Source organism: Vicia villosa, unplaced genomic scaffold, assembly GCF_029867415.1.
Source record: "Vicia villosa cultivar HV-30 ecotype Madison, WI unplaced genomic scaffold, Vvil1.0 scaffold8, whole genome shotgun sequence".
NCBI classification, from domain to species: Eukaryota; Viridiplantae; Streptophyta; class Magnoliopsida; order Fabales; family Fabaceae; genus Vicia; species Vicia villosa.
Window position 1 is genome coordinate 2,153,958 of NW_026706811.1, and position 27,353 is coordinate 2,181,310.

General features: G+C 37.4%; 1 protein-coding gene across 1 annotated transcript; it reads right to left on the reverse strand.

The window, feature by feature from the left end:
* Positions 1-22,850: 22,850 nt before the first annotated feature.
* LOC131643168 (pentatricopeptide repeat-containing protein At3g03580-like) lies at positions 22,851-25,609 on the reverse strand. Its single transcript, XM_058913320.1, has one exon. It carries the CDS (start codon positions 25,507-25,509, stop codon positions 23,080-23,082), a length of 2,430 nt encoding a protein of 809 aa, XP_058769303.1. The 5' UTR covers positions 25,510-25,609; the 3' UTR covers positions 22,851-23,079.
* Positions 25,610-27,353: the final 1,744 nt, after the last annotated feature.

A 27,353-nucleotide genomic window follows, 5' to 3' on the forward strand; every position in this document is an offset into this window, starting at 1 on the left:
TCTTTTGTTCTGCCTGCTGTATGGGAAAGGCACATAGGCTGCACTCCCCTCAAACACAAACTCAATATCACTCTCCTCTTGAATTAATTTTTAGTGACCTATAGGGTCCTTCCCCAGACAAATCCTCCCAAAACTTTACCTACTACATCACCTTTGTTGATGCATACACTAGATTTACTTGGATCTATTTGCTCAAAAATAAATCTAAAGCCTTAACTATCTTTAAACAATTCAAAGTCATGGCTGAATTACAATTTGGATTTCCTATTAAATCTGTCCAAACTGATTGGGGTGGTGAATTTTGCCCATTTGCAAAGTTTCTTTTTTATCTTAGCATTATTCATCTCTAATTTTCCCTCACACTCATCACCAAAATGGTGTAGTGGAGAGGAAGCATAGACACATTGTTGATCTTGGTTTAACCCTCTTGAGTCATGCCTCTTTGTCGTTCAAATTTTGGGATCATGCCTTTTTAACTATTGTCTACCTAATAAATAGGTTACCAACCATGTCTCTCAATCAACATATACCATATGTTGTCCTTTTCAATCAAAATCCTGACTATAAATTCCTCAAAGTCTTTGGGTGTGCTTGTTTTCCTCTCCTTCGCCCATACAACTCTCAGAAATTTGACTTTAGATCCCATGAGTACCTTTTTCTAGGGTACTCTACAGCTCACAAAGGTTACAAATGTCTCTCCCCAAGTGGTAGAATATTCATCTCTAAAGATGTTCTTTTCAATGAGTCCAAATTTTCTTACAATGATCTTTTTTTCTCTAATGTTTCTCTCCCCTCAACAACCATTCCATCCTTCTCCTCATCTAAAGTAACCTTTAACACACAAGCTCTCCCTAATGTTTTTCCCATTCCTAGTGCTTCCACTACCTCACACTCCTCTTCTTCTTCTCAATCCAATTCTAGCCACACGCCTAGTGCCTCTTGTGAATACAAGACCACATCTCACAAAGATGTTTTTGATTCATGGCAAACTCAACAAGCATACAAGCAACAAGGCACAAGCAGAAGAACTCAAAGAAAAGCAAGCATTGGTCACTCATGACAGAGCAGGTCGACCTACTATGCATATAGGTCGACTCAACACAAGCAAAATAAGAGGAACTCAGAAAAACAGCAGTCAGGTCGACCTACTCCCAACACAGGTCGACCTAAAATGAAGAAATTTACATATCATTCTGCTAGGTCGACCTACACAACAACTAGGTCGACCTAATCTGAGGAAAGGTCCCCAAAACGCATCTGAAGTGGATTTTGGTCGACCTACTTCTTTAACAGGTCGACCTAACTGGGAACAAATGACATCCAAAGGATATGCAGCTCTGTTAGGTCGACCTAAGCACTACAAGAGGTCGACCTATCTGTTCAAAAATGCCAAAATTTCTGGTTTTCTCTGCTCCAACTGATAAGCTCTCATATATATTGTCCAAGGTTCATTATTGCTGATTAACACCAACAACTGAAAGATACACAAAGGCTTCTCATCTTCGTTCTTCATCATCTCCAACACAATTACACATAATCATTCTTGTGTTGAGGGTTAGTGATTGAGTTTGATAACGTCCATGGAACGGAATTGAAGATTCCTAGTGGGTGAAGATTTGTGGGGTTCTTGGTGAATAAAATCTGAGGGTTTTGTCCTCCAAGATAGGTGAATTTTGGGGGTTTTTATCAAGAAGCTTCATCAAGGATCCAGCTGAGTGTGAAGACACTGCAGAAAGGGATCAAAGTGAAGCTCTTGGAAGACCTTAATCTGACTCAAGATTAAGGGGGAAGAAGATTCAAAGGATCGAAAAATTTGGTTTATTGTTTATCGCTTTGTTATCTTTGTATAAACTGCTTTCAACATTAATGGAAGATTTCCCAATTTCAGTTTGGAATTGGGGGCAGACGTAGTCGTAGCGAGGACGATCGACGAACTGCCTAAACAAATATCGTGTTCTTGTCGCTTTTATCTTTTCATTTACGTTCTGTTCATATTTGGTTATAATTGCAAATTGATCAACGATTCAAGTGTTAAAATTGTGAATTAAGAACTTGTATAAACATCACAATTCATCACACATTGAATCACTATCAATTTGATCATTATCACCAAGTGTTTGTGTTTTTGCTTCTTTCACAATTACTGCATTGCAAACATCATTCATCATACAAGAAGTTAAATCGATTTTCATTAGAGCGACATATTGATTCTATAGGGTATTCTCTTATCGTTTATCTCAAGCTATTTAGTGGTTTTAACACATATACAATCGTTTCAATAGTGGTTCGGAATAGACGCGAGTCGATTCAGAACCGCTTTCGCTTAAAGTTCAATTAACTCCGAAAAACTCTGTGAGATCTATTCACCCCCCCTCTAGATCCTTAGACCAGCGTCTAACAAGTGGCATCAAGAGCTCTGGTTTATTCCGTGCTACGTGAAACACTTATTGGAAAGATGGCTTCCGGACCTAAAGGGGCTCACAATAGAGCTCCAGTTTTCAACGGTGAAAACTATGGCTATTGGAAGGATTGTATGTGTGTCCACATCAATGCAATTGATAGGAACATCTGGACAGCTATTGTCAATGGTCCCTTTCAGATCACCATGACAAATGCAGCTGGTGCAGTTGTTCCAAAACCAGAAAATACTTGGGATGCTGAAGATGAAAAGAGATATGGATACAATTGGAAAGCGAGAAACATTCTAATCTCAGCTCTAGGAGTTGATGAATACCATCGCGTTTCCCATTGTAGATCCGCTAAAGCTATGTGGGACACATTGCAAGTTGCCCACGAGGGAACGAATGATGTCAAACTAGCTAGAATTAATATGTTAACTCAAGAATTCGAACTCTTCCACATGGAAGATGGTGATGAAGGATAGAAAAACACTTAGAAAGGGGGGGATTGAATAAGTGTGACTTAAAATCTTGAGCGATAAAAATAAAATGCACAATTATTTTTATCCTGGTTCGCTGTTAACGAAGCTACTCCAGTCCACCCCCGCAGAGATGATTTACCTCAACTGAGGATTTAATCCACTAATCGCACGGATTACAATGGTTTTCCACTTAGCCGCAACTAAGTCTTCCAGAGTCTTCTGATCACAACCTGATCACTCCAGGAACAACTGCTTAGTTCACTCCTAAGACTTTTCTAGAGTCTACTGATCAACACGATCACTCTAGGCTTAGTTCACTCCTAAGACTTTCTGCTCAGCCAACTGCCAAGACTTCCTGCTCAGCCAACTGCCAAGACTTCCTGCTCAGCTAACTGCTAAGACTTCCTAGAGTATACTGATCAACTGATCACTCTAGTTCCTTACAACTTAATGTAATCAATTCAAGAGTTTACAAATGCTTCTAAAAAGCGATAATCACAACTGTGATATTTCTCTTACAATTTAAGCTTAATCTCACTAAGATATTACAACAGCAATGTAGTGAGCTTTGATGAAGATGAAGATTCTGAGTTTAGATTTGAACAGCGTTTCAGCAAGTTTGATATGAGTTGTTTTGGTGCAGAAATCGTTAACCTTGCTTCTCATCAGAACTTCATATTTATAGGCGTTGAGAAGATGACCGTTGAATGCATTTAATGCTTTGCGTGTTCCGTACAGCTTTGCATTTAATGTTATACGCTTTTGTCAACTACCTCGAGCCTTGTTCACGCTGTGTCTACTGACGTAGCCTTTAGTAGCTTTAACGTTCCTTTTGTCAGTCAGCGTAGTCTGCCACGTGTACTTCCTTCTGATCTGATGTTTGTGAATACGACGTTTGAATATCATCAGAGTCAAACAGCTTGGTGCACAGCATCTTCTGATCTTCTGACCTTGAAGTGCTTCTGAGCGTGATACCATCTTCTGATCTTCAGTGCTTCTGATCTCATGTTCTTCTGATGCTTCCATAGACCCATGTTCTGATTCTGCTTCGACCATCTTCTGATGTCTTGCCAGACCATGTTCTGATGTTGCATGCTGAACCATTTGAGACACATCTTCTGAGCGCTGAATTATGCGTACTCTTTATATATATTTCCTGAAAGGGAAATTGCATTGGATTAGAGTACCATATTATCTTAAGCAAAATTCATATTATTGTTATCATCAAAACTAAGATAATTGATAAGAACAAATCTTGTTCTAACAATCTCCCCCTTTTTGATGATGACAAAAACATATATAAATGATATGAATTTGCGATCAGAAAGAGTAGACGGCAAAAGACAAATTACACAGCTATAGCATAAGCATATGAATATGTCTCCCCCTGAGATTAACAATCTCCCCCTGAGATAAATAATCTCCCCCTGAAATAAATACTCGAAGAACTTTAATAAAAGACTTCCCTGATTATTTCGGTAGAGACGATCATATGAGCTTCTGCCTTCAGAGAATCCATAGCTTCTGACTTCTGCTTCCATTGGACAGCTTCAGAACTTGAATTTCTGGATCTTTTAGAACATTCACAGCTTCTGACTTCTGCTTCCATTCAGGACAGCTTCAGAACTTGAATTTCTTTGATCTTCAGAACATTCACAGCTTCTGACTTCTGCTTCCTTTCAGGACAGCTTCAGAACTTGAATTTCTGGATCTTTTAGAACATTCACATCTTCTGATTTCTGCTTCCCTCGGATAGCTTCAGAACTTTGAATGTCTACTAACATCACTTCATGCTAGATTTGTATCAGAACATTGTTGAATGTACCAGAGCATCATTTGAGCATCTCTACATCCTGAAATGTTACAGAACAAAAACTAAACGACAAAAGTCAGCATGAACGAGTTAGAACATAAAATGTATATTCAAATACATGATATGTATCAGAGCCAAATGTATCAGAGTATTTTAGGCTAAAAACATGTATCAGAGCAAATAATGTATCAGAGCCATAACATTATGTGTATCAGGGCAAATAGAATTTTGTCAGAACAGGATAGACAATGATATTCAAATTCTATTATCAGTGCTTCTGATTCATTCTTCTTTCTTGCTTCTGATCTCTGAAGCTTGACAGCACTCAGCTTGCTTCAGTTTCAATGGTTTTGCTTCTAGTGTTTGCTTTGAAAATTCACTTCACTTCTTTGTACCTGCAAAACACTTAAACCATATAGAACTTGCAGTTCATGTTAGTGAGTGTGTGGGAGCCTTTACCCAGCAACTGATAGATTTAATCAAATCATTTATCATTTATCTTTCTCCCCCTTTTTGTCATATCATCAAAAAGTATATATAAAAAGATTCAGATGTAGAACGACAAAAGAAAACATTTACTGGAATGTAAAACACAAAGAAACTTTTTCATTGATAAATCAAAAAAGGATTACAAACGGTTCCTATGTTTAACAAGATGAAAAACATTCCTAGCAAATACAAAAAAGGATTTCCAAAAAGGAAATCACTACAAAAATTAAAAACAGAGCCCTAGCTAGACACGCTCTGTGACAACCCATCAAGAATCCCGGAGGACTTCTTGTCTTCCAGACTGAAACCTCCACTGTAGGAGAGATCCCAGAACCAAGGAGGAAGTGAGGGACAGTTCACAGACAGAGAGCTAATGTTGCAAACGGGGCTTTCCCTCAACATAGACGTTGAGCCTATCTTCCCACAACTCAAGAAAGTCTTCTGTCTTTGGATGAAAGTTGATAACAACATCAAAGAAGGATCTGACTTGAGCGGTATTAGAAGAGCCATCCCGAGATGCACAGAGATCTGTCGCCTTTGAGTCATGGAGCTTCAACAGGCTTGAGGTGAATGCTAGGTTTTGAGAGAAGAAAAGAAAAACGAGAGAGAGAGAGAAAAAAAAAATTTTAAGAGGAAAACAAAGAGATAGGAAACCGAAAACCATTTTGAAGAGTATTTAAAGGAAAATAAAATGAAACGAATGATGAAAAGCATTTAATGTTACGTGACGTGAGGAGAGATAATAAAGACAAATGAAGTGACTTGCACAGTTACCTATGGTCGGCGTCCCTTCAACTGCACGCGCGCTTATCCATGAATAGTAACGGCAGGTTTACCATCCCGAGATAAAGCGTAACAGCTGTTTTGCTTTACATTTCAGAAGATACTCATACATGAGAAATTCTCATCTTCTCATTCTGGGCACAAATCCATACTGATGTTCTTCAGAATGAACTTAAACCTATCTTCAGCCAGGGGTTTTGTAAAGATATCAGCCCATTGATGGTCTGTATCAACAAAGTTTAAAGATATAACACCCTTCTGAACATAGTCCCTTATGAAATGATGTTTTATCTCAATATGTTTAGCTTTTGAATGAAGAATAGGATTCTTAGATAAACATATAGCAGAAGTATTATCACAGAAAATAGGAATGTTACTCTCAAATATCTGATAATCTTCTAACTGACTCTTCATCCAGAGCATCTGTGTACTACAACCAGCAGCTGCGACATATTCTGCTTCTGTGGTTGATAGAGCAATGGTTGCTTGCTTCTTGCTGTACCAGGAGATTAAGTGACTTCCAAGAAATTGGCAACTTCCTGAAGTACTTTTTCTTTCAATTCTGTCTCCAGCATAATCAGCATCGCAGAATCCTACTAAGTTGTATTCTTTAGATTTTCTGTAAACTAAACCAACATTAGTAGTACCTTTCAGATACCTTAGAATCCTCTTAACAGCAGTTAAATGAGATTCTCTAGGATCCGATTGGAATCTAGCACACAAACAAACACTGAACAGAATGTCAGGTCTAGAAGCAGTCAGATATAGAAGAGATCCAATCATACCTCTGTATAGCTTCTGATCTACCTTCTTACTTACCTCATCCTTACCTAGGATGCATGTTGGATGCATAGGAGTTTTGGCTTCTTTGCAGTCTAGAAGATTGAACTTCTTCAGAAGTTCCTTCACATACTTGGTTTGATGAACATACGTTCCTTCTGATGTTTGATTTATTTGTATTCCAAGGAAATACTTGAGTTCTCCCATCATGCTCATTTCAAACTCAGCCTGCATAGACTTAGCAAACTCCTTTCCAAGTGTAGCATTAGATGTTCCAAAAATAATATCATCTACATATATTTGACAAATTAAAATATCCTTTTCAAAGGTTTTACAAAAGAGAGTAGTGTCCACTTTTCCTCTAGTGAAACCATTATCTAGAAGGAAAGAACTTAAGCGTTCATACCAAGCTCTGGGAGCCTGTTTCAATCCATACAATGATTTCTTAAGTTTAAAAACATGATTAGGAGACATAGAGTCTTCAAAACCAGGAGGTTGATGGACATAAACTTCTTCATCTATATAACCATTTAAGAAGGCACTCTTAACATCCATCTGATAGAGAGTGATGTTATGTTGAGTGGCAAAAGAAATTAATAGACGAATAGACTCTAACCTGGCCACTGGTGCAAAGGTTTCTGTGTAGTCAATCCCTTCTTGCTGACTATAACCCTGAGCCACCAGTCTGGCTTTGTTCCTTACCACTTCACCTTTCTCACTAAGCTTGTTTCTGAAGACCCATTTTGTACCGATTATATTGAATCCATCTGGTCTAGGAACAAGATCCCAAACATCATTCCTTGTAAACTGATTTAGTTCTTCTTGCATAGCAATTATCCAGTCTGGATCTTCTAGAGCATGATCAACAGAAGTTGGCTCGATCAAAGATACAAGACCTAATTGACAGTCTGCATTGTTCCTAAGGAATGCTCTTGTTCTGATTGGATCATCCTTCTTTCCAAGAATGACATCTTCTGAATGACCAGAGATGAGTCTGGATGATCTTCTGACAGATGGTTCTTCAGAAATACTTAGATCCTCCAGAGAAGCTGTTACTTGATCTTCAGATTCTTTGCTTCTGAGGAGCTCTGCTTCTGATGCGTTGCTTCTTGGCTCAACAACTTCTGATATGTCAATATCACAACCTGCAAAATTATCAACTTGCTTTGGTTTTTCAGAACCAAGCTTATCATCAAACCTGATATTGATTGATTCTTCTACAACCAATGTTTCAGTATTGTATACCCTGTAGCCTTTTGAGCGTTCAGAATATCCAAGAAGGAAACACTTTTGAGCTTTGGAATCAAACTTACCAAGATGATCTTTAGTGTTCAGAATAAAGCATACACATCCAAAAGGATGGAAATATGAAATGTTGGGCTTTCTATTCTTCCACAATTCATAGGGAGTCTTGTTTAGAATAGGTCTGATAGAGATTCTATTCTGAATATAACATGCAGTGTTTATTGCTTCTGCCCAGAAATGCTTAGCCATATTGGTTTCATTGATCATGGTTCTGGCCATTTCTTGAAGAGTCCTATTCTTTCGTTCTACAACCCCATTTTGCTGTGGAGTTCTAGGACAAGAGAAATCATGGGCAATACCATTTTCTTTGAAGAATTCTTCAAAGGATTTGTTCTCAAATTCACCACCATGATCACTTCTGACCTTTATGATTTTACACTCTTTTTCAGATTGAATCTGAATGCAGAAATCAAAGAACACTGAATGAGTCTCATCCTTGTGTTTTAAGAATTTTACCCATGTCCAGCGGCTATAATCATCTACGATGACTAATCCATATTTCTTTCCTCTGACAGATGCTGTTTTGACTGGTCCAAACAGATCAATGTGCAAGAGTTCTAATGGCCTTGAGGTAGAAACAACATTCTTAGACTTGAATGCAGGTTTGGAGAACTTGCCCTTCTGACATGCTTCACAAAGAGCATCTGATTGGAATTTCAGATTAGGGAGTCCTCTGACAAGATTCAGTTTGTTAATTTGAGAGATCTTTCTCAAACTAGCATGACCTAATCTCCTGTGCCAGACCCACTGCTCTTCAGAAACAGACATAAGACAAGTCACCTTCTGACTCATAAGATCTTGCAGATCTGTCTTATAAATGTTGTTCTTCCTCTTGCCTGTAAATAGGATTGAGCCATCCTTCTGATTTACAGCCTTGCAAGACTCTTGATTAAAGATTATATCATAACCATTGTCACTTAATTGACTGATAGATAAAAGGTTATGTGTTAATCCTTCTACAAGAAGTACATTAGAGATGGAAGGAGAGTTACCAGATTTTATAGTTCCAGAGCCAATTATCTTGCCCTTCTGATCTCCTCCGAACTTGACTTCTCCTCCAGACTTAAGCACCAGGTCTTGGAACATAGACCTTCTTCCTGTCATGTGTCGCGAGCATCCAGAGTCCAGGTACCATGACATGTTGTGCTTTGTCCTTCTTGCAGCCAAGGATATCTGCAATAGGAATAATCTTATCCTTAGGTACCCACATCTTTTTGGGTCCTTTCTTGTTAGATTTTCTCAAGTTCTGATTGAACTTGGGTTTAACATTGTAAGCAATAGGAGGAACAGCATGATAATTCTTAATGTGAGTTTCATGATATTTCCTAGGTTGTGTCACATGCTTCTTAGTGTGTGTAATGTGAAAACTTTGTGCATGTGAGGTGTGCCTAATATCATGTGAGTGGCCATACTTGAACTGATCATACAATGGCTTGTATGTAATTTTCATTTCATCAACAGGTTCAAGTTTGTATGGGGTTTCACCCTCATAACCAATGCCAACTCTTTTGTTTCCAGACACAGCATATATCATAGAAGCTAGCTGACTTCTGCCAATACTTCTAGATAGGAACTTCCTGAAACTTAAATCATATTCTTTCAGAATATGGTTCAGACTGGGAGTGGATTTTTCTGAATCAGAAGGAGATCCAACATTATTGGATAATTTTAAAAGTTTTTCCTTTAATTCAGAATTCTCCAACTCAAGCTTCTTTGTTTCAAATTCAAATTGCTTTTTAAGCTTTTTGTATTTGAGACTGATCTGAGACTTGAGTTCCAGAAGTTCAGTTAGACCGGAAACTAACTCATCTCTAGTAAGTTCAGAAAATACCTCTTCAGAATCTGATTCTGATGTAGATTATGATCCGTCATCTTCTGTCGCCATCAGCGCACAGTTGGCCTGCTCATCTTCTGAATCATCTTCTGACTCATCCCAGGTTGCCATAAGACCTTTCTTCTTATGAAACTTTTTCTTGGGACTTTCCTTCTGAAGATTTGGACATTCATTCTTGTAGTGTCCAGGCTCATTGCATTCATAGCACATGACCTTCTTCTTGTCAAATCTTCTTTCATCAGAAGATTCTCCACGTTCAAATTTCCTTGAACTTCTGAAGCCTCTGAACTTCCTTTGCTTGGTCTTCCAGAGTTGGTTTAGCCTTCTGGAAATCATGGACAGTTCATCTTCTTCTTCAGATTCTGATTCTTCAGGATCTTCTTCTCTAGCCTGAAAAGCGTTAGTGCATTTCTTGATATTAGATTTTAATGCAATAGACTTACCTTTCTTTTGAGGCTCATTTGCGTCCAGCTCAATCTCATGGCTTCTCAAGGCACTGATAAGCTCTTCCAGAGAAACTTCATTCAGATTCTTCGCAATCTTGAATGCAGTCACCATCGGACCCCATCTTCTGGGTAAGCTTCTGATGATCTTCTTTACATGATCAGCCTTGGTGTATCCTTTGTCAAGAACTCTCAATCCAGCAGTCAGAGTTTGAAATCTCGAAAACATCTTTTCAATGTCTTCATCATCCTCCATCTTGAAGGCTTCATACTTCTGGATTAAGGCAAGAGCTTTTGTCTCCTTGACTTGAGCATTTCCTTCATGAGTCATTTTCAAGGACTCATATATGTCATAGGCCGTTTCCCTGTTAGATATCTTCTCATACTCAGCATGAGAGATAGCATTCAGCAAAACAGTTCTACATTTATGATGATTCCTGAAAAGCTTCTTTTGGTCATCATTCATTTCTTGCCTTGACAGCTTCACGCCTCTGGCATTTACTGGATGTTTGTAACCATCCATCAGAAGATCCCATAGATCACCATCTAGACCCAGAAAGTAACTCTCCAGTTTATCTTTCCAGTATTCAAAGTTTTCACCATCAAATACCGGCGGTCTAGTATAACCATTGTTACCGTTGTACTGCTCAGCAGAGCCAGATGTAGATGCAGGTGTAGGTATAGTCCTTTCACTTTCATCAACCATCTTTTAAATGAAGCGTTTTTCTCTTCCTGAATCTTTTCTAAACACGGTTAAGTGCTTGCACCTTAGAACCGGCGCTCTGATGCCAATTGAAGGATAGAAAAACACTTAGAAAGGGGGGGATTGAATAAGTGTGACTTAAAATCTTGAGCGATAAAAATAAAATGCACAATTATTTTTATCCTGGTTCGCTGTTAACGAAGCTACTCCAGTCCACCCCCGCAGAGATGATTTACCTCAACTGAGGATTTAATCCACTAATCGCACGGATTACAATGGTTTTCCACTTAGCCGCAACTAAGTCTTCCAGAGTCTTCTGATCACAACCTGATCACTCCAGGAACAACTGCTTAGTTCACTCCTAAGACTTTTCTAGAGTCTACTGATCAACACGATCACTCTAGGCTTAGTTCACTCCTAAGACTTTCTGCTCAGCCAACTGCCAAGACTTCCTGCTCAGCCAACTGCCAAGACTTCCTGCTCAGCTAACTGCTAAGACTTCCTAGAGTATACTGATCAACTGATCACTCTAGTTCCTTACAACTTAATGTAATCAATTCAAGAGTTTACAAATGCTTCTAAAAAGCGATAATCACAACTGTGATATTTCTCTTACAATTTAAGCTTAATCTCACTAAGATATTACAACAGCAATGTAGTGAGCTTTGATGAAGATGAAGATTCTGAGTTTAGATTTGAACAGCGTTTCAGCAAGTTTGATATGAGTTGTTTTGGTGCAGAAATCGTTAACCTTGCTTCTCATCAGAACTTCATATTTATAGGCGTTGAGAAGATGACCGTTGAATGCATTTAATGCTTTGCGTGTTCCGTACAGCTTTGCATTTAATGTTATACGCTTTTGTCAACTACCTCGAGCCTTGTTCACGCTGTGTCTACTGACGTAGCCTTTAGTAGCTTTAACGTTCCTTTTGTCAGTCAGCGTAGTCTGCCACGTGTACTTCCTTCTGATCTGATGTTTGTGAATACGACGTTTGAATATCATCAGAGTCAAACAGCTTGGTGCACAGCATCTTCTGATCTTCTGACCTTGAAGTGCTTCTGAGCGTGATACCATCTTCTGATCTTCAGTGCTTCTGATCTCATGTTCTTCTGATGCTTCCATAGACCCATGTTCTGATTCTGCTTCGACCATCTTCTGATGTCTTGCCAGACCATGTTCTGATGTTGCATGCTGAACCATTTGAGACACATCTTCTGAGCGCTGAATTATGCGTACTCTTTATATATATTTCCTGAAAGGGAAATTGCATTGGATTAGAGTACCATATTATCTTAAGCAAAATTCATATTATTGTTATCATCAAAACTAAGATAATTGATAAGAACAAATCTTGTTCTAACAGGTGAATCCATCGAAAACATGCAGAAGAGATTCGTTCACTTGAAAAATCGTTTAAATTCTCTTGATAGACCTGTTTCCAATGCAGTTGCTACTAACAAAATCTTAAGATGTTTGAACAGGGAATGGCAACCCAAGGTTACAGCAATAAAGGAAGCAAATGATCTAAACACCTTAGACATTACCACTCTCTTTGGTAAACTAGAGGAACATGAACAACACCTTAAATGCCTTGACATGCATGAGAAAAGGGCAAAGAAAGAGAGGAACATGGAGAAATAGGTAGAGAAGAGCTAGAGGATAGTGATACAAGTGATGACGAAGACTCCGATGATGAGGAAATGGGACTGTTTGTGCGAAGATACAACAAATATCTAAAGAAAAATGGAGCAAAGCATTCTGACAAAGGCTTGATCAACTATAGAAAGCAATCAAACAAGTTCAAACAAGATGACAACAACAAAGGAAAAATCAAAGGCCCTTGCTTTAATTGTGGGAAAGCCGGTCACTACAAACCGGATTGTCCATATCTTAAGAAGGAAAAAGAGAAGAACCAAAGCAAAGGTCATAACAAATCTAAAAGAGCCTACATAGCATGGGAAAGTGATTCATCTAGTGAAAGCTCATCAAGCGATGAAGAAGAATCAGCAAACTTATGCCTTATGGCTCATCAACACAAGAAAAAGAAAGTTGTAAGTCATCTTAAACCTGAACTCATAGATAAGGTATCTCATTCTCAACTAAAACTTGCTTTTGAAGAATTACATAGAGATGCAATTGAAGCTTTCAAACTTTTGGCCTCAAATAAGAAAATCTTTTCATATCTTGAATCAAAAGTTGAGAAAACCGAAAAGGATATGGAAGCTTTAAAACAATCTATGCTAGACATTCAAAAGGATAAAGTTGAAATAGATCCTACATCATGGTTTGGTTGTGAGACATGTCACATTTGGCAAAAAGAAGTAAGAGATCTAAAAGCCAAATTAGACAAGGCTCTACAACCAAAAGTGACTTTTGCGGTTGATCCAAATAAGTTCAAAAGATCGTATACTCCTTTATATAGTAAATACACTTTTGTACCAAAAGTATCAACTAGCAAAACAGCATATTCTCATCATATTACCTGTCATTATTGTTGCAAACAGGGTCATACCATTGAAAAATGCAAATTTAGGAGGATTTTAGTTCCTAAAGGAGTATTTCAATGGTTGCCCAAGTGCAACAAATTATGTACTCACTACCAAGGACCCAATGAAAATTGGGGACCTCCCTCTCTAAATTAATGTTGCAGGAAAAGTGTCTTGACATTGCCGAAAGGTTGTGGTTCCTTGATAGCGGATGTTCAAGACACATGACGGGAGACATATCTCTTTTCGTTGAGTTTCACGCAAAGAAAAAGGGGTATGTCACCTATGGAGATAACAATCGGGGAGCCATACTTGGTAAAGGAAGTGTAGGTCTTTTGTTTAATGGTGCAGGTCCATCCACTGAAGACATTGTCCAAGATAAGGAAGATGAGAATGAAAATATTGTAAAGAAAGATGCTGAGAAAGAGAAAGATGAGTCTCATGATAAAAATGAAAAGGAAAGAATCTCAAACAATGAAGAACTTCCTAAGGCCTGGACAAATGTGAAAGACCATCCAATTGACAACATAATAGGAGACATCTCAAAGGGCGTTACAACACGCTCAAAGATAAGTAACTTTTGTCATAATTTTGCTTTTGTTTCACAAGTTGAGCCGAAAAATGCTAAGGACGCATTACTTGATGAGCATTGGCCAATGTCCATGCAAGAAGAATTAAACCAATTTAAACGGAATGATGTTTGGGACTTAGTCCCTCATCCGGGAGTTCATCAAGTAATAGGCACTAGATGGGTTTTTCGTAACAAACTTAATGAAAACGGCGTTATTACTAGAAACAAAGCTAGATTAGTTGCCCAAGGTTATAATCAAGAGGAAGGTATTGATTATGAAGAGACATACGCTCCTATAGCACGTCTCGAAGCTATTCGTCTCTTACTTGCCTATGCGTATTCTAAAGACTTCAAACTATTCCAAATGGATGTTAAAAGTGTCTTTCTAAATGGCTATATAAATGAAGAAGTCTATGTTGCTCAGCCACCCGGCTTTGAGAATTACATGTATCCAACTCATGTTTATAAGCTGAAACGTGCTCTATACGGTCTTAAACAAGCCCCTCGGGCTTGGTACGAACGTTTGAGCAAATTTCTTCTTAGTCAAGGGTACTCTAGGGGTAAAGTCGACACTACTCTCTTTATCAAAAGAAAATATAAAGATGTTCTCTTAGTCCAAGTTTATGTCGATGATATTATATTTGGATCTACTAATGCAAAACTTGTCAAAGATTTTTCTAAGCTTATGCAGAGTGAATTTGAGATGAGTCTCATGGGTGAGCTAAATTTCTTCCTTGGCCTACAAATCAAGCAACTCAGTCATGGAACGTTTGTAAGTCAAACTAAATACTGTACAGAGCTACTCAAAAGATTTGGAATGAGTGAAGCGAAGGAGATTGACACACCTATGGCAACAAATACTAACCTAGACAAAGATGAGAAAGGTAAAGATGTTGATGAGAAATTGTACCGAGGCATGATAGGTTCACTATTGTATCTTACTGCCTCAAGACCAGACATTATGTTTAGTGTGTGTATGTGTGCAAGATATCAATCTTGTCCAAAAGAATCTCACTTAAAAGCTGTCAAAAGAATTCTGAGATATTTACGCGGAACTACTACATATGGCCTATGGTATCCAAAGGGAAATGAGTGCTATTTGGTAGGATTCTCCGACTCAGATTTTGCTGGCTGCAAATCCGATAGAAAAAGCACCAGTGGAACATGTCATCTATTCTCAAATTCGTTGATAAGTTGGCATAGCAAGAAACAAGTATCGGTTGCATTATCTACTGCTGAGGCAGAATATGTAGCTGCCGGAAGCTGCTGTGCGCAGATATTATGGCTCAAGCAACAACTTCTTGACTTTGGTATTAAGCTTGATCGTATACCTATCATGTGCGACAACACAAGTGCCATAAACTTGAGTAAAAATCCTGTCTTACACTCACGAACCAAGCATATTGAAATAAGGCATCACTTCCTAAGAGATCATGTAGAGAAAGGAGACGTTACATTTGAACATGTAGAAAGCAAGAAGCAACTAGCTGACATCTTCACCAAACCTTTAGCAACAGAGCAATACTTCAACATTCGTAGGGAATTAGGGATACTCGATATCTCTAATTTGGGCTAATTACGTTTGTTTTCTCTTAAAGTTATTCCTTTACTTTATATCTATATATTGGTTATTTTCAAGCTAACATTTCTCTTAGTGTAAAGGTAGTTCATTATCAAGCCAGGCATCATTCCACATTGACTAAAGGCTACCACTAAAGTTGACACCTACATATTGAGAAGGCGGTAACGTGATTGTTGTTCACTTCCAAAAATATCATTGATACTATAATATGCTATCAATTAACATGCTTATAGTTACTTCATACATATATCTCTCTTGCTCATGTATGTGTTTCATCCTTAATCATAGCATATCATTTTCTAAACATACAAGCAAGTATCTAAACATAAATACATCTCATATAGAGCATTTTCACAAATTTTGGGAATTTAGGTCGACCTAGTCTGCCTTTGAGTCGACCTACACAAGTCATTTTTCAACATATCAGCCAAAATGCCCAGTTATGTCGACCTACCCTCCTTTTAGGTCGACCTAATCTGCAATTTTTTAAAAGGCTTCTCTGTTAGGTCGACCCAGCCCTAAATTAGGTCGACCTACTGCTTCAAAAATTCCCAAATTTGGGTCTGTTGGTTGACCCAACCCATCCCCATACATACATAATCATTCCTCTTTTCATTCCCACTCATTCTCATATCATTGTGTACGGCCAACCCTAATTCCTCAAGTCCAAAGAGTGTCAAAGACCATCCCTCTCACACAAATCATCACCTAAAATGCCTCCAAAATCACGAAAGGGAAAGGAGATTGCATCTGGTTCATCTTCTCGACCGGTAAGTGCTATCGCTCTTGTTCATCCTGATTGTCGAGAAAATTTTGAAAAGTGGCAAATGAAGAGAAAAATAGTTAAGCAATACATCTATAACCCACATGTTGCCAAATGTATGCACATACCTGATGTTGTTAATCTGATTGAGTATCAAAACATTCATCCATTGGTGTCATGTGACACTCCGTACTGTGAGAACACTGTTAGGGCATTCTATGCAGGGTTTCAAAAGGAGGACGGCTGCAATTTTCGATTCAAGATGGGGTCGAGATCACATGTTGTTGACAAAAGGACCTGGATAAGCATCTTTGGTCTAACAATTGTGGGAGATGAACTTCGTATAGAAGACGGTGGAATCCCGGGGGTCTATGATCATGTGGGATACATGAAATCAATCCTCAAAGATCCATCCATCCTGGACAGGCCAAATGAAACAATCACAGCAGGGCACTTGAAGAGAGATCCTAGGCTCCTAAATTGGGTCATATCAAGAGTCATTAGACCACGAGCAGGAGGTTTCTTAAGAATTGAGCGAAATGAAATTATGTTAATGTGTCTGCTTCAAAACAGGACGCGTATACACTGGCCAAATTTCCTCGCAGCTAAGTTCCATGAAATTCAACAGAAAACTACTTCTCTATGCTATGGCTCAATCATTCAAACGATTGTGAATCATTTCGGCATGAAACTTGATGGATTGAACTACATTCACATGAAGCAGCATCAGGACTTCTCCCAAACAACCTTAACCCTCATGGGCTATCATTGGGATCCAGATAAGAAAACTTACTATCTCATTCAGAAAGGAACCGGAAAAGTCATATACAACTATGACGATCCCACAGAATTTGGGCACATTGCAGGAAATGAAGAAGAAGGATTTGATCAAGACAATGCAATTGATGATGATCACCATATGGAAGATGTTGCACAAGATTCGGATGAAAATTGGAGATATGTTCCTCCACAACAAGAGGATATCCCTTGGGGATATACAGCTCCGCCTCCACCAGATCAAACTAACATCATATCCATGTTAGAGAATATGCAGCTCCTACAACAACAGCACTTCGACACACAGCAGCTCCAATTCCAACAAATGCAACAGCTTCAACAAGACCGCTATGACGAACAACAACGCCAATATCAATCATTATATGGCTTGGTTCAGGACCACAAAGCTGACTTTGAGACATTTTCCTCAAACTCCACTTTAAGGCAGAATCAATATGAGGAAACGGCACTGAACCGTCATGCCAATCTAAGCCAAAGCTTCAATACCCTCAATCTTTCTGTGCTTGATCTGTTGGAACAAGTTGAAGAAGATCGTCCTCATACATTCCAAAGAGGAAGGGGAAGAAGGGGCAGGCGTTAGGATGCATTCTCCATCATATCATCATATCATTGCATTTCATCTCATTATCATTATGTTCAATTTCTATATGTTGTTGTACTTTTTTTTTTATTAATCTCGTGGATTATTATGTTAAAGTGCTCTTTTAAACATGGTTGGTTCCTATGTTATTACTACCTACCTTTTATCTATTGCACTATGAATGCTAGAGTTTTATCTATGTTTCTCTCGTTACTCTCCTCTTCTGTTTTCTTGTATCTCTTTTGATGTTGTCAAAGGGGGAGATAGATGCTGAGTGTACGGGGGAGCTCATAGATGCTGAGTGTACGGGGGAGCTCAGCTAAGTGTACGGGGGAGCTTTTACCACTTAGTGCCAAAGCTTCTACTACCGGTTTGCCATCATCAAAAAGGGGGAGTATGTGAATACAAGACCACATCTCACAAAGATGTTTTTGATTCATGGCAAACTCAACAAGCATACAAGCAACAAGGCACAAGCAGAAGAACTCAAAGAAAAGCAAGCATTGGTCACTCATGACAGAGCAGGTCGACCTACAATGCATATAGGTCGACTCAACACAAGCAAAATAAGAGGAACTCATAAAAACAGCAGTCAGGTCGACCTACTCCCAACACAGGTCGACCTAAAATGAAGAAATTTACATATCATTCTGCTAGGTCGACCTACACAACAACTAGGTCGACCTAATCTGAGGAAAGGTCCCCAAAACGCATCTGAAGTGGATTTTGGTCGACCTACTTCTTTAACAGGTCGACCTAACTGGGAACAAATGACATCCAAAGGATATGCAGCTCTGTTAGGTCGACCTAAGCACTACAAGAGGTCGACCTATCTGATCAAAAATGCCAAAATTTCTGGTTTTCTCTGCTCCAACTGATAAGCTCTCATATATATTGTCCAAGGTTCATTATTGCTGATTAACACCAACAACTGAAAGATACACAAAGGCTTCTCATCTTCGTTCTTCATCATCTCCAACACAATTACACATAATCATTCTTGTGTTGAGGGTTAGTGATCGAGTTCGATAACGTCCATGGAACGGAATTGAAGATTCCTAGTGGGTGAAGATTTGTTGGGTTCTTGGTGAATAAAATCTGAGGGTTTTGTCCTCCAAGATAGGTGAATTTTGGGGGTTTTTATCAAGAAGCTTCATCAAGGATCCAGCTGAGTGTGAAGATTGAAGAACAAGTGTTCGAGCAATTCAAGACACTGCAGAAAGGGATCAAAGTGAAGCTCTTGGAAGACCTTAATCTGACTCAAGATTAAGGGGGAAGAAGATTCAAAGGATCGAAAAATTTGGTTTATTGTTTATCGCTTTGTTATCTTCTTTGTATAAACTGCTTTCAACATTAATGGAAGATTTCCCAATTTCAGTTTGGAATTGGGGGCAGACGTAGTCGTAGCGAGGACGATCGACGAACTGCCTAAACAAATATCGTGTTCTTGTCGCTTTTATCTTTTCATTTACGTTCTGTTCATATTTGGTTATAATTGCAAATTGATCAACGATTCAAGTGTTAAAATTGTGAATTAAGAACTTGTATAAACATCACAATTCATCACACATTGAATCACTATCAATTTGATCATTATCACCAAGTGTTTGTGTTTTTGCTTCTTTCACAATTACTGCATTGCAAACATCGTTCATCATATAAGAAGTTAAATTGATTTTCATTAGAGCGACATATTGATTCTATAGGGTATTCTCTTATCGTTTATCTCAAGCTATTTAGTGGTTTTAACACATATACAATCGTTTCAATAGTGGTTCGGAATAGACGCGAGTCGATTCAGAACCGCTTTCGCTTAAAGTTCAATTAACTCCGAAAAACTCTGTGAGATCTATTCACCCCCCCCCTCTAGATCCTTAGGCCAGCGTCTAACACCTCTAAGTCAGCCACCCCTGTAAAACAAACAGCCAGCACTAATCCTACTCCTTCACCCTCTTCAAATGCCAACAATCAGCCTACTACTACCACTTCACGATCCTTCTCCTCTATTTCTGCTCCTAGGGATCCTAACCTTCAACCTCTCGCCACCAATACTCATCCTATGAATACTAGAACTAAATTTGGTGTACCCTTACCTCGTCTAAATCCTTCCATTTTTCTTGTCAATTTTGAGCCTATGAGTGTTAAAACTGCTCTCCAAGATCCTAAGTGGTTTGCTGCTATGCAAGAGGAGTTTGCTGCTATGCAAGAGGAGTATGGTGCCTTGATAAGGAGTAACACTTGTTCTTTGGTACCATTGCCTGCTATCAGGAAAGCAATAGGCTGCAAGTAGGTTTTTCGTGTAAAGGAAAATGCTGATGGGACAATAAATAAGTACAAAGCTAGGCTTGTTGCTAAGGGGTTCCATCAAGTCCATGGATTTGACTTTAATGAAACTTTCTCCCCTGTTATTAAATCGGTCACATTTAGAATTATTTTGACTCTTGCTCTCACTTACAATTGGCCTCTGCAGCAGTTGGATATAAACACTGTCTTTTTGAATGGCATTCTTGAAGAGCAGGTCTATATGATACAACCCCCTGGATTTACTGCCCCTAATTCATCTCGGGTTTGTCACTTGCACAAGGCCTTGTATGGCCTCAAACAGGCCCCAAGGCAATGGTTTGAAAGACTCAAAACCACTCTTTTATCCTTTGGCTTTCTGAACAGCAAGTGTGATACTTCACTGTTCATCTACAAGCATCACACTGCTGTCATTTATATTCTGGTTTATGTTAATGATATAATCATCACAGGAAACTCACCTCCTCTCATCAAGCAAATTACTCAACAACTAAATCATGTGTTAGCTCTCAAATAACTTGGTGACTTGGATTATTTTCTGGGCCTTGAGGTGAAGAAACCGTCCAATGGAAATCTCCTTCTCACTCAATCTAAGTACCTAAGGGACTTGCTAATCAAAACTGATATGGAGAATTCCAATCCAATTGCTACTCCTATGGCATCCACCACCAAACTCATCAAAACAGGGTTTGCTGCCTTGTATAATGCCTCTCACTACCGGTCCATTGTAGGGGCCCTATAGTATGCAACAATTACACGCTCAAAAATTTGCTATGTTGTTAACAAAATATGTTAGTTCATAGCACACCCCTTGGAGTCCCATTGGCTAGCTGTCAAGCGTATTCTGCACTAACTAAAAGGCACCATCACCTCTGGTTTATTGTTCACTCCTGCATCCATTATTTCGTTCTCTCTGCAGGCCTACTATGATGATGACTGGGCTGCTGACCCAGATGATTGAAGATCCACCTTTGGGCCAGCTGTGTACGTAGGCCCTAAATTTGATCTCTTGGTGGTCCAAAAAGCAAACTGTTGTTGCTCGTTCTAGTGCTGAGGCAGAGTATCGCAGCTTGGCTCACACCACAGCTCAAGTTTTATGGGTTCAAACTTTGCTAGCTGAACTAAAAATTCCCTTGACAACTTCAGCCATCTATTGTGACAACCAGAGCACAGTTGCTATGGCTCATAACCCTGTTCTTCATGCAAGAACAAATCATATGGAAATTGACATCTTTTTTGCAAGAGAAAAGGTCCTTAATAAGTCTCTCACTGTCTGCCACATTCCTAGTGTTGATCAGAAGGTTGATATCCTTACCAAGCCTCTCTCAAGTTCAAGATTTATGGAGCTCAACAGCAAGCTCAACTTGTCTGCCTCAAGTCAGCCTTTGCAGCCACCTTGAGCTTGTGGGGGAGTATTAGAGTTATATCTTATGATATGAAAAATCAGCATTATAGAATAATTAAGGTCAGCCTTAATTTAATAGAAAAAGAAAAGTCATCCTTAAATGTAGAGCTCGAATGATTCAACTCTTAAGTGTTCAATCCTCTTGTATAAATAGAGCATCATGCTCCATTCCAATTCAACAATAGTAGAATCAGTTTCTCTCTTTTCTCTTTTAGCTTTCTCTCTCTTATCTCTCATATCTCACTCTAATAGGGTTGGACATTTTTACAGTTCGCCAAGAACCGAACCAAACCAATGAAATCCAATGACAATTGGTTCGGACATCGAATTTTCAATTTTCTACCCGCAAACCCAACTCAAACCAACCATAATTAATTATCATGAAATTTACTACCAAGCATTCAACTTTAAGAAGAAAAAAAGTGAAATGTCGTATGTGAACAAGTTATGCTATTTTAATTTTTTTTATCAGAAAATTGTTGTGTAATGTGGTAAATGAGCATATAGCTATGAAACACATTCATTATCATACTAACTCAAGTGACTAGTTATAGATTCAAAAGTCTTTATATTAGATATTATTCTTGTTATATGTTTTTGAATCTATTAGGAAATAATTGTTGGTATAATATTTACAATTAAACACTATTAATACTAAAAAAAATTATATTATTATAAAAAAATTAATTTTTGTAAATAAGTTTTTTTTAAAATATTTTTGCATTTTTTATCTCTCCAATCAATCCAACCCAAACCAACCTGTTATTTCTCGGTTTGGTTCGGTTTGAACTTTATTGTAAAAATTTAAAAATCCAATTCAAATCAATCCATTTATTTTTTATTAGTTTAAATATTGGATTCTCTCAAAACCGAATCATTTGTATGTAATTCATTTCATTTACATTATGAGAAATTTAAACAAAAATGCGAATAAATTGTTGAAGTTGCATGAAGGGCAGTATTGAGTTTTCTAAAACATTGAACGTTCTTATATGTAGATGCAGAAACTATTGTCATTTTACAACTTATATTAAAACACTTAACCGTAACTTCTTTTTTTTTTTATTATCATAACTTCTTTTTATGTATTAAGAGAATCTAATAAGCACTTAGGTTATGAATCTAATTGAGTTACTTGTTTGATAGCTTGTTAAAAAAGCAATTTAATAAAAAAAATAAAAAAAATAAAAACTATCTTTAAAATATCAAATTGGTACTGCTTTTTGATGAGGTAGGGAAGTTGGCAAATTTTAGTAGTAATAAATTAGAGTTAGATATTAGGAATTTTGGTGATGTTACACACCAAACTCATATTTCGAGTTAAACATGAAGTTAACAAAAATCAACTAGAGGATAAACTTGCATTACCCCAAATCTTAGGAAATTTTTTAGATTGATAAATATGCTATACATGTATCCAAGGAATGTAGTTAAGCTTTCAAAGAAGAAAAATGAAAATGAATTTTGCTTATGCAACCAGAAAAGCCTTCAATCCCACAAGCTCAGTATTTACTTGATGGATAGGAGGACAACACTCTCAGGCTCCTCCTACAACAAAAATTCAACCACTTTCTGATAGCCAAAATTCAGTATCTAAGCTCTCTATTTTCTCACCAACTAGAAAAGCATGCACCTGGTCTCCAATTTGAACCCAACTACAACCAGGATTTTTCTTAGCTCCCCTTGACTTCATCAATTCCCTCACCTTATTTGCCTCATCCCATCTTCCAGCTTCAGCATACATATTTGAAAGCAGAATATAGTAACCACAATGGTCAGGCTTCAACTTAAACAAATGCTCAGCAGCCCAATGCCCCATTTCAACATTACCATAAATCCTGCAAGCTCCAAGCAGTGCACCCCATATGTAAGCATCAGGTTCAAAAGATATGTTTCTAATAAGATTTGCAGCTTCTTCAATTTGTCCGGCTCTTCCAAGAATATCGACCATACAAGCATAGTGCATATGTGTTGGCTCGATATTATGATCCTTCATTTTCTTAAAGTATTTATTCCCTTTCTCAATTAGACCTCCATGACTACATGCTGATAAAACTGCAATAAACGAAACTGAGTCGTATTCCATACCGTCGTCCTTCATTGCTTCAAAGAGGTTGATTGCAGTGTCCAATTCACCAAGCATACCATATCCCAAAATCATAGTATTCCATGAAGCAACATCCTTGTGTTGAATACGGTCAAAGATTTTAGTTGCAAGATCGATTCGACCGCACTTGGTATACAAATCCAAAAGGGAATTTGCTGCAAAAAGATGAGTATGGAACAGCTTTCTTACAAGATGGCCATGAATCTCCTTACCTTGCTTTATAGAAGCAAGATTTGCACAAGCTGATATGATACCGATGAACGAAACAATATCGGGTACCATGCCAGAGAGTCTCATTTCTGAAAAGAAATTTAGAGACTCTGAGCTGTTAGTTGTTTGAGAATAGCCTATAATTAGTATATTGTAGGAAACCTTATCCTTGACAGAAATATTGAAGACATTTCGAGCAAGACTTAAACATCCGCACTTCGAATACATGTCTGTCAGAGCATTGGAGACAAACAAATCAAAGGCGCATCCGATCCGAATTACTCTGGCGTGAATTTCTTTTCCAACATTCAGGAAACCTATTCTTGCACATGCTGGAAGAACATTTGTGAAGGTCACATTGTTGGGGGTTTCTCCATGAGCTTGCATTCGCCTCACTAATTCTACAGCTGCAAAATGGTGTCTGTTCTGAGCAAAATTTGCAACCATAGCATTCCATGACACAACATTTCTCTCTCCCATTGTGTTAAATATAGTAGACGCTTTGCACGACAATCCCGATTTCGCATACATATCTATCAAAGAGTTGCCAATAAAAATATCAGACTCAATACCCATCCTTAAACCAAACCCATGGATTTCCATTCCCATCTTAAAAAGTCCTAATTCTCCTAATACAGGTAGCATACTAGAAATAGTGACAGGGTTTGGCCTCATTCCTGCATCAATCATCGACCTAAAAGCATCTAAAGCATCCATATAGAACCCCCTAAAAGAAAAACCAGTAATAATAGCATTCCATGAAACCTCATTTCTCTCATCCATTTCATCAAAAACTTTCTTACAAGCCTCCTCACTCCCACATTTCCCATAAACATCAACCAACGCATTTCCAACTTTAACACGACTCAACAAACCAACCTTCAAAGCATAACCATGCACAATTCTCGCCATAACCATATTCTCACTATCTGCGCACACGGGCAACACACTAACAACAGTAACCAAATCCGGTCTAATACTCGGAGCAGCAGCAACCATCTCTTTAAAAAAACAAAGTGACTCCTCATAAAAACCCTGAACACAATTCAAACCAATAACAGTATTCCATGAAACCTTATCCCTTTCAAACATTTCATCAAACACCTTCATGGCATCAATGAAAAAACCACAATTACCATACAACATCAAAAGGGTATTTCCCACAAAAACATCCTTATCAAAACCAAACTTAAACACAACCCCATGAACCTCCTTACCCTTATCAACCTCCAAATAATCAGAACAGCCCTTTAAAACAAAAGGGTAGGTGTGATCATCAGGCTTAACACCAGACCGAACCATGCTGTTATAGATGCTAAACCCATCAAAAACACCAGCAATGGAATAAGCACGGATGAGGGTGTTCCACAGGAAAGCAGTGCGGGAAAACGAAACAGTGTTTTGGAAGAGAAAAAGGGAGTTTTTTGGGTGTCCAAAAGTGGCGTATTGAAGAATGAGAGAAGCGGAGATGGAGACACTGTGAGGGAGGAAAGCGTGGAGGATGGCAAAGGCATGGAGTTGTTTTGTCTGTGAAAGGGTTTGGGAATGGGTGCAGAGATGAAGAAGGTTTGGATGAGTTTGAGGGTTTGAAGATGAAGAAAATGAGAAGGAAAAGAGAGTGTTATTGGTGAATTTGAATTTGAGTTTGTTGAGAAGATGGGAATGGAATAGCATGGAACAAAGTCGAGTTTGATGATTGTGTCTTTCTGTCGATGTAGCATAGTGTTTGAGTTTCAGAATTCAGATTTTTCTAGTTAGAGAATCTATTCGGTTTTACATTCATTTATGTTTGCTTTATTATTATTCTCATATTTTAAACTAGTAACAAACCCGTGCGTTCGCACGAGTTCTGGTACGGGACGGGCAGTTGTTTCATATGCATTTTTTAATAGAAAAAATGTATATAAAAAGTAATTAGTATTTTAATCAGTAATTTTATGTTACCGTTAACATTCAATATTTTGATAAATATATTCATGTTCTCGTTAATATTCAATATTTTGATCAGTAAGTTCAAGTACGCGTAAATATTCAATATTGTGTGATCAGGAACTTCATGTTCCCGTTAATATTCAATATTTGAATCAGTAACTTCAGATTCTCGTTAATATTTAATATTGTGTGATCAATAACTTCATGTTTCTGTTAATATTCAATATTTAATCAGTAACTTCAGGTTCCCGTTAATATTCAATATTGTGATCAGTAACTTCATGTTATCGTTAATATTCACTATTTTGATCAGTAACTTCATGTTCCCTTTAATATTCAATATTTTAATCAGTAACTTCAAATTCCCATTAATATTCAATATTGTGATCAGTAACTTCATGTTCCCGTTAATAATCAATACAAATAATCAGTAACTTCATGTTCTCGTTAATATGCAATATTGTGATCAGTAACTTCAGGTTCTCGTTAATATTTAAAGATAAATGTTTTTAAGTGTGAAAAATTATTCAATATTTGAATCAATAGTAAAGTTGTTACCGCTTATAACAATAATATATTTTTGTATATGAAAATATTTTAATAAACAATATGTTTTTCCCCGTTTATACATATTATTTTTGTTTTGACATTATTTATAAAAATATTTGAATCAATAATAAAGTTGTTGTTGTATATAAAAATATTTTAAACATAAATGTATTTTTGCCCGTATATAAATATTATTTTGTTTTTTTTACTACATTAGAAATAACGTATCATACATGTTTTGTCTTACATTGTGATAAAAAAGTTTATTTAACAAACTTCTCTCACACACAAACCCACTATTTTCTAACACGCTGCCCTATGCTTCCTTATCCATCCTATTATCAAATTTCACCATTAAAAAACATGATAAAATACTTTCTTATCCTAAAATGTTGTAATTAAAAAAACTTAATCTGTCAAAAAAAATGTAATAAAAAATAGGAAAATGCTAACCAGTGTCCCAGTAATCTGCGTATTTAATGTCTCAAAAATTAAAATATTAAATTTTCTAAAAAATATTTTCTTTTTTTGGAATGCTTAACCATTGCCCAGAGGGCAATGGTTAGCAAGACCCTAAAAAATATTATGAATAAAAAATAATATTTCAATATTTAATGTTGTAAGAAAAATAATATTTTATATTAATGACTAATCCAGCTCATAATATCTTTCATCATCACAAAAAAAATATATTATATGATTAATACATAGATTAATTAATTAATATGAATATAATATAATTTTAGAGTCAATAAGCAAGATAATAGAAATCTAACTTTATGCTTCAAATCAAAAGAAAAGAGGAGATCTACGTTTTATATACACTTACAACAAAAAGAGAAAATCTAACTTTATTTCCCAAAAAAAAAAAAAAAGTAGAAGTTGTAACCATGAGAGTAGTGATTTGAAAGGAAGAGTGTGAAGTTGGAAAAAAGGATGTGGTTACCAAGACCAAAACCAAAAAGTCACTTTATGAGTAAATCAAAAGTTTAGAAGCAAAACAATAAGAAATGAGTAGAGAACAAAACAATTGAAAT

Excerpts from the sequence above, each read along its gene's own strand:
- LOC131643168 (XM_058913320.1), bottom strand. The coding sequence starts at position 25,509 with ATGCTATTCCATTCCCATCTTCTCAACAAACTCAAATTCAAATTCACC.